Source organism: Urocitellus parryii, chromosome 8 (assembly GCF_045843805.1).
Source record: "Urocitellus parryii isolate mUroPar1 chromosome 8, mUroPar1.hap1, whole genome shotgun sequence".
In the NCBI taxonomy this organism is placed as follows: Eukaryota; Metazoa; Chordata; class Mammalia; order Rodentia; family Sciuridae; genus Urocitellus; species Urocitellus parryii.
This window is the reverse complement of record NC_135538.1, coordinates 81,840,237-81,854,554: the sequence shown is the minus strand read 5'-3', so window position 1 is coordinate 81,854,554 and position 14,318 is coordinate 81,840,237. Positions and strand designations below refer to the sequence as shown.

General features: G+C 39.8%; 1 protein-coding gene across 2 annotated transcripts in view; it reads left to right on the top strand.

The window, feature by feature from the left end:
- The first annotated feature begins 1,589 nt into the window (after nt 1-1,589).
- Senp6 (SUMO specific peptidase 6) overlaps nt 1,590-14,318 on the top strand; it is a 107,992-nt gene continuing 95,263 nt past the window's right edge. Inside the window, exon 1 of one of the 2 annotated variants that reach the window (XM_077801736.1) lies at nt 1,590-2,431. In XM_077801736.1, the coding sequence (XP_077657862.1) occupies nt 2,380-2,431 (52 nt within the window). In that variant the 5' untranslated portion in view covers nt 1,590-2,379. The remainder of the gene's footprint in view (nt 2,432-14,318) is intronic. The other variant, XM_077801737.1, reaches the window with a different exon arrangement.

The window sequence follows — 14,318 nt, the reverse complement described above, 5'->3', positions numbered from 1 at the left end:
TTTAAGCAAGGACCTTATAACCTCTTCTTTAAAATTGGAATTAGGAGCCTAAAGATATTAGCTGGAATTTATAATACTTAAAAGTGGACTTGGTATGAAAGAAGCCTAACTCAGTTTGCTTAAAAGATATCTTTTATACAACTCCACCTTGTTTCCCATTCCAGGGATATTAGCTTCTTATGGTTGCTATAACAAGTTACTTTACCACTATTATCTTAGAGTTCTATGAGGTCAGAACATCTGTCTCATTGGGCTAAAACAGAGTTGTTAGCTTTCCTTTCTGGAGACTCCAGCAGAGAATCAGTTTCTTTGCCTTTTCCATCTTCCATAGGTCACTCACATTCCTTGATTCCTGGAACCTTCCTCCATTTTCAAAGCCAGTATATGTATATTTTTAAATGAAAGGCTTATTTTCTTTATATTTTAGAGTCTGTACATATGACCAGTCACCCCACATCTACCTAATATCTACATGCCTCATTGGCACATATTATGTCACAAAGCATCACAACAGGACCCTGCAATTCCCTCAAGCAACAAAAATAACAAATTATAAATTCTACTCATTGCACTAATCTTACTAAATCAGTAAGAAAATGCATTTTAAAAAGTATTAAACAAAAAAATTGCGTGCTTAAACCATGGTTAGCAGGACAATTAGAACTGTTCATTTCAAAGTATTGTATTCAGTTCTTCAGAATCATTTTAATTGTGTTGAATTTTTATTAAAATATAAAATAGATTTTTCTTTATTTTTGTTTTGTGGTACTAGGAATTGAGCCCAGGAACTCCAATATGCTAAGCAAGTGCTGTGCCACTGGGCTCCACCCCCAGCCTTTTTTATCTTTTGAGACTGGCTAAATTGCAGAGGCTGGGCTCCAACTTGCCATCTCCCTGCCTCAGCTTCCCTAGTTGCTGGAATTTGAGGAATGCGCCACCCTGTCCAGTACCACAGGTTGGTTTTTTTTTTTTTTTTTTTTGGAGGTGGCTACTGAAGGATTTAAGAAAAATACTGATTAGAGTACTACATACCAAAAGTAGGCGAGTTTCAGTAGACTATGGGGTAACTTCGTTTTTTCTGTCTCTTCCATATTTTCACTAGTGAAAATACAGCATTTTTATAACATTAAAAAACGAAATTAAAAAAAGAATCATCAACACAATGGTTGACGGTATCAAAAAGATCCAGACATCTGTAGTTATAAGGCCTGATTTGTAGGGTAGTGTATGGTTTCTGAAGTCTCAGACACCTAAGTGACAAAGGTCTTGTTTTTCAACACTTCCATCCAAAGTGTAGTGATTAAATGTTGTCTGATAAATAAAACTTATTTAAAAATGAATGTGAACCTTTTCTGGACATCTACCATCATTTTTCTTCAGCTGGCAAATTTTAGAGCCTCCTCACTGACACGAACTCTCAACATTTCCTCACATTTGTGGTGGCCCAGGATCACCTGCGCCCCCCACCCGGCAGCGTGCACACGCCACTCTGCGATGGGGCCTTTGGCAGTGGGGATTTGGGACGTAACCTGTGCAGGCCGAGCGGGTGCCCCAAAGGTCGGCCCTACCGGGAGCCTGGGCAGCGGCGCCCAGGGTCGGGATCTGGTCGGCGCCGCAGCCGGCTCTGTCCGCGAGCCCAGCCTGGGCCCGGAGGGGGAGCCGCGCTGGGGGCGGCAGCGGGGCGGGGGCGGCAGCCTGGCGGCAGCTCCTGAGCCCGTGGGGGAGGAGCGGCGGCGGCGGTAGAGCTGCTGTGGCGACCGACGCGAGGCAGTGGCAGAGGAGACCCACCCCTGTCCACATGGACAGTCGCGAGGGCCTCCGCTGATGCATTCACGGCTGGGCGGGGTGGGCGGACAGCCGTAGCGGAGGCGGCTGCAGAAGGAGCGAGTGATCCGGAGGCGCCTGACGGTCGCGGAGACCTAGCCGCCCCGGCGCAGCGGGTGCGGCCATTTTACGGCCTGGGACGGAGGGAGGCGTGTTTGAGTGCTCGCCTTCCTTCTCCCTTCCTGGGGTCCCGCGGCTGAGCGAAGCGTCCCTGGCGGCCTGGGTGGGCGGTGGATGGGGAGTCGTGGGCCGAGAGGAAGTAGGCCCGGGAAGCGCCGTCGCCGTCGTCGCCGCTCACGTTCCCCCGGAGGAGCCTGAGGAAAAGCCCAGGCCGCGGGCCTCGCTATCGCCCGTCAGCCTGCGGATAGGCCCGGGCGCGCCTGGCCTGCTTTTGTGTAGGCCCGTTTGGAGGTGGGAGCGCCGCCTGCCTGCCGGCTGAGCCCGAGGCCCGCAACCCTGCGGCGGCTACCCTCCTACGGCGCGGCCCCTCATCCCGGCGAGCACGGCGGCGGTGTGGGCCATGGATTAAGAAGGAGGCGGCGTGGGAGGAGGAAGATGGCGGCCGGCAAGAGCGGCGGCAGCGCTGGGGAGATTACTTTTTTGGAAGGTACGTCTGTTTCGGCCTTTGCGGGGAGGGTAGGGGAACGTGGCCCCCGGGACTCCGGATAATCAGTTATCTGCGCTAGGTGGGTGTGGGGGCGGCGGAGTGCGAGGGGTGGGCCAGGGCGGAGAGGGAATGTGCCGCGGAGGCGCCGGGTTCGAGACTGCCGGGGCGCGGGGCTTGGCCGCCCCAGTTCGAGGCGGCGCGGGTGGATCGGGCTGCGAGCCCGAGTTTGTGGGCTTCTTTCCGAGAGTTCGCACAGTAGTCTTTGACATTAAAAATTTTTCTTTCTTCTGACGGTTGCCTAAGATAAGAGCAGACTGCACTGGGGTCTTGTTGGCGTTTCTGGAAAGTTTCGAATTGCTAAGGTTGTGTGGAATCGGGGGCCGCGCGAGGGGAGGGGAGAGGTATTTTGGTCTTAAATACCCATCCGTGTGTTCCACAGAGCTTCGGGCTTCCTTTTGCAACCGGCGTTCAGATTAGGCCTGGCTGTGTCCTGTAGTCTTAGGAAACGTGTGTGTGTGTTTTTTTTTTTTTTTTTTGCTAAACATATTTTCTAAAATAATTTATTTGGAGAAAGAGATTGAGGTTCACAGTGTCGGTTTTGAAACAGTCACTAAAGCTAATAGACGAAGTTTAGGTGTTTCCATTTTGATTCACTTGTGAGGAGAAGTTAAACATTTACTGTTAGTGACTCTACTAGTCTTAAGAAAAGCTGTTTTCGTTGGGGATGGTGTTAGTGGGTAACCATTGGCTTATTGCCCGTGTATATAAGGACCCTCAAAATACGGCTGAATTTCGTTATAGTTGTGGACCAAGAACTTAAATGTTCAAGTTACTTATTTGACTAAGGGTTCAGGGTTTACACTGGTAATCGAATTTGTAAATATATTTAGGGAAATGAGTCTGTACTGTATGTAATTTAAAAAAAATAATTACTCTGTATAATTTTTTACTTTTAAAAATGGAATATGTAGAAGTGATAACTTTTTAAAATAACTAGAAGCATTACTGAATTTTAAAAGTACAATTTAATTTAAAATTAAGCAAGATCCTTAGTGGTAGCAGGAGGTGTTGGGATGGATGTGACTTGTATACTGCTTTAACAGCATACAGTTATGGGAACACTTAGTACTCAACATTAGTCTAACAAATGAGTAAAGGCTAATAGAGGTGGAGAAAAGAAATTTGCTTAATTCTTCCTACTTGCATATAGAAGTGAAAAAGTCTTAACCTTTGATGTGCAGGTCAGCCTTAGAAATTCCTAGTAAGAAGATAATGCGGTGGGAGGGGGGCTGGGGTTGTGGCTCAGTGGTAGAGTGCTCACCTAGCATGTGTGAGGCCCTGGGTTCCATCCTCAGCACCACATAAAGATAAATAAATAAATGTATTCTGTCCATCTACAACTTAAAAAAAGAAGAAGATAATGCTTGTGAATTTTTATGAGTTCATTTCCTATTATCCATCCTAGTTTGGGCAGTGTATGTACCTGTCAAGAGAATGAGAGTGGTTTTTGTGCTAACAGGTCAGTGATATGTGTGTTATTTTTTGTTTTGTTTTGAAGTAGGAAATTGAAAAGATGATTTAGGTATTAATTCAGTATGCAGATTATACTTTTGTGTCAAAGTAAGTTTCTGGCTTCTATAGGCTTCTGGGTCACTTTAGTTCTGATTGGATGAACATGAGAAGGATAAAAGTAACACAAAGGTAACATGTAACAGAGCTGATGGGAATTTGAAACTATTGCTTTTAGTTTATTCTAATTAAGGTCTATTAATATACAGGTGAGATAAATTAGAGTTTCACCTTATCTCATTCAGCATTTTCTAAATAAACAAATACTATTTAGTCCTACTTTTAATACTAGTAGTGGTACTAATTTTCCATGATTTTTTTGGTTTCTCACACTTCTATTTTTTGTTATTTATTTATTTATTTATTTTAATTCTCGGCGGACACAACATCTTTGTTTGTATGTGGTGCTGAGGATGGAACCCGGGCCGCATGCATGCCAGGCGAGCGCGCTACCCCTTGAGCCACATCCCCAGCCCCAAAGAAGCAGAACTTTTACAAGTTTCCACTATCTGTTTAATGTTTATTGTTTTAGTTTTCGGTGGACACAACATCTTTATTTGTATGTGGTGCTGAGGATCTAACCCGGCACTGCATGCATGCCAGTCACACTTTTAATAATGAAATACTTTACTGTAATTTGCATATGATTTGTACTACAGTGTTTAAAGATTTCTAAATGTTTTCCCACAAGTTTTTAGATTTTAACATTAAAACATCTACACATTACACTTGGTGTTCTTTCCAACAGAGCTCTTCAAAAACTGAAGTAGGTTTTCATTCACTCATCAAATATTTATAGTAGCCTACTCTGCTAGGCACTGTATCAAGTTGAATACAACAGTGCATAAGATAGTCAAGGTCCCTGCCTTCATAGAACTTTAATTTTAGTGGGAAAAACTGTCAGTAAACAAGTAAAAAATAATCCATTTAGAGCAGTCTTTTTTCACATAGTTCACTTTTTCACCAATCTAAAAAAGTCATAAAAGGAAAAAAACTCCACTTAGTAGTTATAAGGAAGCAAAATATATTTTGGAGCAAAGGTCATATAGCTCCTCAAACTTTGAATGATCAAGCAATGCTAACTCCTCTTTGCACTCACTAAAGTAAATGGCATTATCTCCCAACACCTCAAGCCAAAATCTTACTGATTTCTCCTTTACTCTGCACCTCAATATACAATCCATTCTGTCTTACAAACTCTACATTCAAATGTATTTTCAATTTTCCCCCCAATCTCCACTGCTACCATGGCAGTACTTCAAGCTAGCACCACTTCTAGACTGCTACAACGTTCTAACTTATCTCCCTACTGCTACTCTTGCTCTTCTCTTATTCCACATAGAGAAGTCAGTGATTTGCACATGTACAAATGTGGCATTACTTTTACTGTTTTACTTTTCATGTCAGCCCTTATTGCATGATAAATTTATTTCTTCCCATTTTTTATACTACTAAAATATAAGCTCTATACTACCATATTTATCTCTTTAATGTCATATTTCTGGCACTACCTGGAATGTGTTTGTTATTGATGAAATAAACCAGATTATAACTGTTATAAAGGCTGTGGGAAAAGGTACAAAGTAGTGGTCCATAAGCTTGTTTTACAGTGTTCAAGTAAAGGAGAGGCATCATTGAAGAGGTGATGCTGACCACCTTGACTATGAAACACTTCCAAGGGGATGATAGGTGTAAAGGCTCAAAGATGATGTATAATTCTATTCATTAAATAAAATGGAACTGATTATGACTGAAATGTAGCAAACCAAGGAGAGAGTGATGTAAGAGGCAAGAGATCTATCGTGCAGGCTAGTGAGTTTTTCTTTCGTTCTAGGCATTGGGAAGTCATTTTTAGAATTTGGGGCAGTGGGAGTACCATGATATTTATGTTTTTTAAAAATCACTGACTTCTCTATGTGGAATAAGAGCAAGAGTAGCAGTAGGGAGATAAGTTAGAACGTTGTAGCAGTCTAGAAGTGGTGCTAGCTTGAAGTATTGCCATGGTAGCAATGGAGATTGGGGGGAAAATTGAAAATACATTTGAATGTAGAGTTTGTAAGACAGAATGGATTGTATATTGAGGTGCAGAGTAAAGGAGAAATCAGTAAGATTTTGGCTTGAGGTGTTGGGAGATAATGCCATTTACTTTAGTGAGTGCAAAGAGGAGTTAGCATTGCTTGATCATTCAAAGTTTGAGGAGCTATATGACCTTTGCTCCAAAATATATTTTGCTTCCTTATAACTACTAAGTGGAGTTTTTTTCCTTTTATGACTTTTTTTAGGGAAAAGGAGACTTACTGCCTACTCTTGTACATTCTTTGTTTTTTTTTTTTTTTTTTTTTTAAAGAGAGAGTGGGGGGGACAGAGAGAGAGAGAGAATTTTAACATTTTATTTATATTTTTTCTTAGTTCTCGGTGGACACATCTTCATTTGTATGTGGTGCTGAGGATCGAACCCGGGCCGCACGCACGCTAGGCGAGCGTGCTACCGCTTGAGCCACATCCCCAGCCCCTACATTCTTTGTTTTGTTTGTATATTATCACACTAAAATTGTATGAATTTTATTGGGCCATGGGTTGTTGAATTTATTTATCTAATTAGCTTTTCTCTTTTGGGCTCATTTCTTTTGCATCTGTTTACTTACCGTTTGTTGTCTCATAGCTTTTTCCCACTTATGATAGATGGTTTTACCATTTTTCTCATTATTCATTCAATAGATATTTGTTTAGCACCTGTTATGTTACAGGCACTGCACTGTGAGGCACATGGTGAGGGGGAAGAAAGGGTTCTCCATAGAATTTCCAGTATGGTGAGGAAAGTCAATAATCAAACAATCACTTGTAAAATTAAAACCATCAAAATTTTTATATATATATATATATATATATATATATATATATATATATGTTTTTTAGCTGGACACAATATCTTTATTTATTTTTATGTGGTGCTGAGGATGGAACCCAGGGCCTCATACATGCTAGGCGAGTGTTCTACCACTGAGCCACAACCCCAGCCCCAAACCATCATGTTTTAAGAATTAATGATAGTTGTTTAAAATAGGATTTGACCTAATCAGGGTGGTTTGAAAGATGAATAGGAGAAGGGGAAGTAGGGAGATAAGAGCTTTCCAGGCAGAGGGAATAAAATAGGAGTGTGGCATATTAGGGGAACTAAGAAAGGACAATATGGTCCTAGCAAGAAGAATGGTGCAATATGAAGCTAAAGGGACATCATCAGAATTGCTGCAAAGAAGGTCACCCGAAGATAGCCTTAGAGGGTCAACAGATTATCAGGGAAACCAGTTAGGAGATGCTTGCAGTGTAGGGTAAAGATGATGATAGCTAGCTCGTTCTAATAAATTTTTTTTAATATTTTCCCACTATCTCCTAAATGATTGGCATTCCGTGGAGTATGAGCAAGGTCTTTTCTTTGGGCCTGTCCAGGTACTATGCCTCAGTTCTTCCATTTAGTCCTCCTCTTTCTGATTGTCCTACTGTTGGAAACTGCATCCTGATGTTATTCTTTATTTGCTCCTTAATCAAACACGTGTATTTCCTGATTTTATGCCAGTTGAAGTGATTTGATTTCATGAATTCTTGAAACAGGAGATATTAGAACCTTGCTTAGAAATGAGTGTGATTTTTACTAGAATACTGAGGTTCAACATAACTCTACTACTTTAATAATTCTATGATCTTGGACAGTTTACTTACTGTCTGTATTTTCTTACCTGTAAACTAAGGGTAATAATTGTAGTTATTTTGTTAGTCAGCTATTTGTCACTGTGACAAATACCTAAAATCATAAAATTTTAAAAGAGGAAGGATTTATTTGGGCTCATGGTTTGGAGATTCAGTCTATGGTTCGTTGGCCTAGTGCTTTTTTGGGCCTGTAGTGTGGCAGTATTTTCATGGTGGGAGTATGTGGCAAAGGAAGCTGCTCACTTCATGGAGGCTGGAACATGAGAGAGAAAGGAAGAGGAGAGATGGTGACCAAATATCCTCTACAGTGGTGTTTCCCCAGTTAGGTAACTTCCCATCTCCTAAAGGTTTCACCACCTCCCAGTAGGGCCACAGACTAACTATCAAATCTTTAAAACTTGGGCCTTTGGGGGACACTTAGGCAAACTATAACAGTTACCCCTTGAGATTGCCACCATCAGGATTAAGTGAGTTTATATTAAATCCTTTTTCGGGGGGGGGGCGGTACTGGGGCACCCAACCACTGAGCCACATCTCCAGCCCTATTTTGTATTTTATTAGAGAGAGGGTCTCACTGAGTTGCTTACCGCCTCACTAAATTGCTGAGACTGGCTTTGAACTCATGATTCTCCTGCCTTGGCCTCCAGAGGAGCTGGGATTACACTTCTGTGCCGCTGCGCCTGGCCTATATTAAATTTTTAATGCTTTTCCAGGAATATAATAAGCAGTATGTGTTAATTGGTATTACTATTATTTAATTTATTCTTTTAGTAGGGAGAGAAGAGAAAAAAGAACTTCCCTTGATTTCTATTCTTTTCTAGTACACCTTCTCTATTTGATTTTTAGTTTCTATTGTTTTTCTTTCACTTACTACCTTTTCTTCTAGGTTGTTGCTGATCACAATATTCTACCGTGACTGGTATAGTGAGAAAGAGAATAAAATTATGTGTTCTGGGTGAATGGTCTCTAAGTTTATTGCTCTTCTTGACGGTCTTGGAACATATCTTTATAGATGGACGGAGGCCCTGCAATTCTCAAACTTGAAAATGACAGTTCTTCAAAACCTACAAATTTCTAAATTTTGGACAGTTTAAGACATTAAAAATAGACAAAGGTAGAAAACACAATTTATGATTTTGTTTCAGAGGTGTAACTAGCAATATAAGCAATCATTAGTTTAACTTTTCTTTGATCAGGAAATGATTGAAAAATTTCTGAAACTAGACAGGTGTAAGAAGAAAAAAGGAAGCATAAAAGAAACATTTCCTTCCTGCTCTTTTATTGTTGTTGTTTAGTGAATGTATGGAATTGTTTTTATAATAATTTTCATTACCTAAACTCTTGGAAAACATGGTCACAATATTAAAATTAAAAAATCTTGATACAAAGACTGTTAAATGCTCACAATTACAACACACTTAAATTGTATACCTAAGTCACGTTACTTGAAAAGATGCAATAATGGATGATCCATTGTGAACTGTAAATTAAGGTTGTCAACTGTATTAGTTTTTCATTACTGTAATGAAATACCTGAGGCAGTCGAGTTATGAAGGAAGGCATTTGTTTAGCTCAGTTTTGGAGGTTAAAAGTACAAACAGTATAGCCAGTGAGCATTCACAAGGGCTTTATGGAAGATGGCAGAGCATGTATGTGTAGAATGAATGATCAAATTTCAAAACTAGGAAGCATAAGAGAGATCCCACCATCTCTTTAGAGGGCTCGCCCCTTATGTTCTGAGGACCTAGACTCCATGTCTTGAAAAGGTCCACACTATTTCTCAACACTGCCACCATAGAGACTAAGTCTTTAATACCTGAACCTTTGGGGTGGAGGGCGGGCTTCACTTAAGTCATATTCAAACTTTAGCAACAATATCAGGTTATAGAAAGAGGTGTATAATCTGTATTGTATTCATTTGACTCTAAAACAGTGTTGCTTTCAGCCTCTGTTTGGCTACATTAGGATTTTTTTACTTCCTAGAAACTTGTGCATCTGTTGAAAACATTAGGACCTGTCCTTCAGTGTAGATAGGGGACTTTCAATGCTAAAATTAAGATAGTCTCAGACAAACTGAGATGCCTGGATGCTCTGCCTTGTGCCAAATTAACAATAGTTACTGTCGCCTCTAGAAATACATGCCCTTAAGTCCTGGGCAAGAGATACTAAACAATTATTGCGCCCTGCAATAACTTGGGCTTTACCTCTACTGAGATAATGAGGCGTGGCTCCAGGAGTAGGTGTCACCCCATGGGGTTGAGTTACACTCACCTGTTCCTTTGTAATCCTACCCTTGCCCTTTTCTAAGAAACAGCTTCCCCAATAAAATCCAGCTCCAGAACACACACACACACACACACACACACACATACACTCACTCTCTCTCTCTCCCTCTCTCCCCCTCCCTCTCCCTCTCCCTCTCTCCCCCTCCCTCTCCCTCTCCCTCTCTCCCCCTCCCTCTCCCTCTCCCTCCCTCTCCCTCCCTCCCTCCCTCCCTCCCTCCCTCTCTCTCTAATTTTCTTGCCCTCCCTTGTGGGAGCCTGAGGCCCTGAGCCGGAAGCCGTCCTGAAGCTTATAAAAAGGTATTCCATGTCTGCATGGTATTTTGTATCACCCCAGATTCACACTCACACGAGTGACTTTGGTTCAGTTGCCCTCGCTGGATGTGGGCAGCAAGTTACCTTGAAGCTGTCTAAGGTAGTAAGACTAACCATATTCTGATTTTGCCTTTGAAGGTTGTTATTTTGGGTATATGGTGGGGGTGAGGGGTGCTGTTTCAGATGAATATGGGATTTCTTTTCTATCTTCAAAGTTTGTTTTGTCCAAATGATTTCAAAGAATATCAATAGCAATTTCATTTTGTTATAGTAGCAGTTAAATCTGAAGATCTTCCTGAGCATTTTCTTCACAGGTTTAGATGTCAGCTCCCCATTCTCCTTTGTTTTCACCACTTACAGTCTTTACTTGTTTCTCAAGTCTCTTAATTTTATCATGAAGGGATAATTTTTTTCCTGGTTGAATTGCATTAGCTTCTTCAGATTTAAAGTGTTTCTCACATTCCATTGGTCCATCTCACTGAATACTGAATTCCCCTGCCGCCTGGATAATCCTTGTCCTCTCACCTTTTTGCAGCAGAAGGGACATTTTCTGGCTTTAGAATATTGTAAGCATCAACTTGAGATAATTGTCTTTTTAGAGATTGTGTATCCTATGTAAAGGTAGAACCAGCTGTATGTAGTACTTTAGATAAAAGTACCACCACTTGTTTCTGTTCCATAGAAAGTCAAGGACTTTCCAGTAAGACAACCAGTGCCAAACTGCTGCCTGGCTGATGGACTTGAACTGAACTGACTATATGACACCACAAAAGATCTGTAGAAACTCAATGGAATGAAGAAGTAGATGACTTAGTGAAGCGTGAACAATTGCTGAGTCCTAAGGGAAAGAATATTGTGGATTTTGTGACTTACAAGGGGTATAATTTAATATCATTCCCACAAATATATTTTAAGACTTCATTTTGAGGTAGTATTGGACATTGTATTTCTTTGTCTTCTTTACCAACAGGTGAAGATTTGATAGATCATGAATGAAAAAGGCTCATCAGGTTGATTTTTCTGCTCGGGTAGCAATTGCAGGCATGATTTGGTGTCTTGACTGGTCTGGAGACTCCAAGACGGAATTGGATGTCTAACTGGCTGGGTCCTTCCCTCTCCATGTAGTCTAAAGGCATCCTCAAGTGGGCTCTGTCTATAACAGCATACTCACACTTGTTAAATAGTGACTCCTGGGCTCTGAGAAGCTTTGCCTTTGGGGAATCTTGACAGTTCTTGAGAAAGACTGGCTCTATATAACCCTACAGAGCCACCTAAAATTGCTTAATTGAAAGGTTTCTTGACTTTTGCATTTAATTCTTTCTTTGTAGTTTATTACTGCTTTTTTATATTTCTAAGTTGCAGAAGTTAACTTTTCTCTTAGTTGTTCTTTAAAATGTTTGTCATTTTTCATTGCTATAAACACTTACCAGTGATAGTTTTAAAAATTATTAGAAAATATTTTACTCGTGTGAAATGAAAAGGATAATATGGCATACACTCATGTTCTACATCCTGACTTAAAGAAGAAAACATTACCACTACAGTTGATGCTGAGGTGAACTCTTTGCTTTTTGTATACTTTGGAGAGAAGTTTAATAGCTTTGGAAAACAGTAAATTTAAAAGTTCCTAAAATACATTAATTGTAAGTACTGTAAAAAAATACGTATGCACACATACACTCACTATATATACTTACATGTACAATATGTACAATTACATATAATTCTGCATGTTTTCAAATTTATAAATCATGTCATTCTGTATTTGTTCTTCATATTAATATTAATAAACCAGTGCTTTCATTTTCATTGTCATTTATTATTCCATGTTATGAATATAGTTATCCCTCTGTATTCTCAACATGTGGGTTTCAGGACCTCACCTCCCAATGCCAAAATCTTTTGATACTCACTTCCTTATATAAAATGATATGGCATTTGGGTACATTGCCCATTCTGTGTTATACTTTCTAGGTTGTAATACTTAATACAATGTAAATGGTTACATAGTATCATTTAGAGAATAATGTTTAAAAAAAGTCTGTAGTTGTTGAGTACAGGTGCAACTTTTCCCCCCAAAGATTTTCAATCCATGTGTGGCTGAATTTGTGAATATGGACCATGAGGATTTAGAGGGTTGACTATGATAGTTCTTTTTTTTTTTTTTTAATTCTAATTAGTTATACATGACAGCAGAATGCATTTCAGTTCATTGTACACAAATGGAGCACAGCTTTTCATTTCTGTGGTAGTATACAATGTAGAGTTGCACCATATGTGCAGTCATACATGTACCTAGGGTAATGCTGTCTGTCTTATTCCATCATCTTTTCTACCCCCATGTCCCCTCCCCTCCCCTTCTTCCCCTTTGCCCATTTTCTTGTGCACATAAGATTTTCTTTCTAGGACAAAGGTCAGAAACCTTTTTCTGTAAAGGACCAGAAAGTATCTATCGTACATTTTGTAGTTCACGCAATCTCTGTCACAGTTAACACTTGTGAGCATTCATAGATAATACAAAAGAGTATGACTGTGTTCCAGTAAAATTTTATTTATGGGCATTGACATTTTGAGATTTTCATTTGTTATGAAACATTCTTCTTTTGATCCCCCTTTCCCCCACCATTAAAAATGTAAAAATCCTTCCTACTACATGAACCTTATTAGAAACAGAGCAGGCCAGATTTGGCTGGGCCATAGATTGCTGACACCTTGCCAAAAATATACTTTAAGCAATGGAATTATTGGAACCTAGAGCATGTGCAGTTACAGCTTTGCTCTAGGTACTGCCAAATTGACCTTCAAAGTGGTTTCAATGGCATTCTACCCTCCCCTACTCTGATACTGGGGATTGAATCCAAGGGTGCTCTACTACTGAGCTACATCTCCAGCCCTTTCTAGTTTTTTTTTTTTTTTTTTTTTTTTTTAAGAGAGAGAGAGAGAGAATTTTTCAATATTTATTTTCTAGTTTTCGATGGACACAACATCTTCGTTTGTATGTGGTGCTGAGGATGGAACCCGGGCTGCACGCATGCCAGGCATGCCAGGCGAGCGCGTTACCGCTTGAGCCACATCCCCAGCCCCCTTTCTAGGTTTTGAGACAGGATTTTGCTAAGCTGCCCAGGTTGACCTTGAACTTGTGATCCTCCTGCCTCAGCCTCCCAAGTGGCTGAGGTTATAGGCATGAAAGTGGTAAGCTTGTACAAAGATTTCTCATATATTCTTCACTTGTTTCCTGAAATGTTACCACAACTGCTTTTTCATATTTTTTTCCTTCAGATATATATTTATATTTACATAAACAAACATTTTAGGGAACTATTTGAAAGTGAATTTTGAACATGATGCTCATTTACCCCCACTTAATTCATTAGTCCTCTTCCTTTTGCTTTTTTTCCTTTTTTTTAAAGAAACTGCACATTCTTTTATAACCATTAATGTACCATTATCAAGAACAGAAAATTAACATTGATATCATGCTGTTTTCTAATCTACAAACTTTTTCCTTCAATTTTTTTTACCACTTGACCTAAAAATATTCCTTAATAGGAAAAGAAAATTCTTACTCATGATCTCATACAGAATCTGTATTACATTTATTTGTCATGTCTTTTATCTCTCTTAATCTAGAAATAGCTTTTCAGTCTTCCTTTGTCTTTCCTGACCTTTCTGTTTTTGAAGAAAATCAGATAGTTATTTTATAGTTTGGGTTTATCTCAATTTGAGTTTATCTGATTTTACCTCATGATTAGATTCAGTTTATGCATTTTTAAGTAAGAAATGCCCTTTGCCCCTCTCAGTTTATCATATCTAGTGACCCAGGATGCCAATTTGTCCTTTTAAGTTTAGGTTAAGATTGGTGCTGTTTTCTTAAAAAGCTGGAAAAAAATACTGGCAAAACTTTCTAAGTCTTAAGTTTTTCTTTGTGGGAAAATTTGTAATACTTATTTGTTTTATTGATATAATGTTAAAATTTTCTTTTGTCTGGGCTTTATAATGCGTGCCTGGAAATCCCA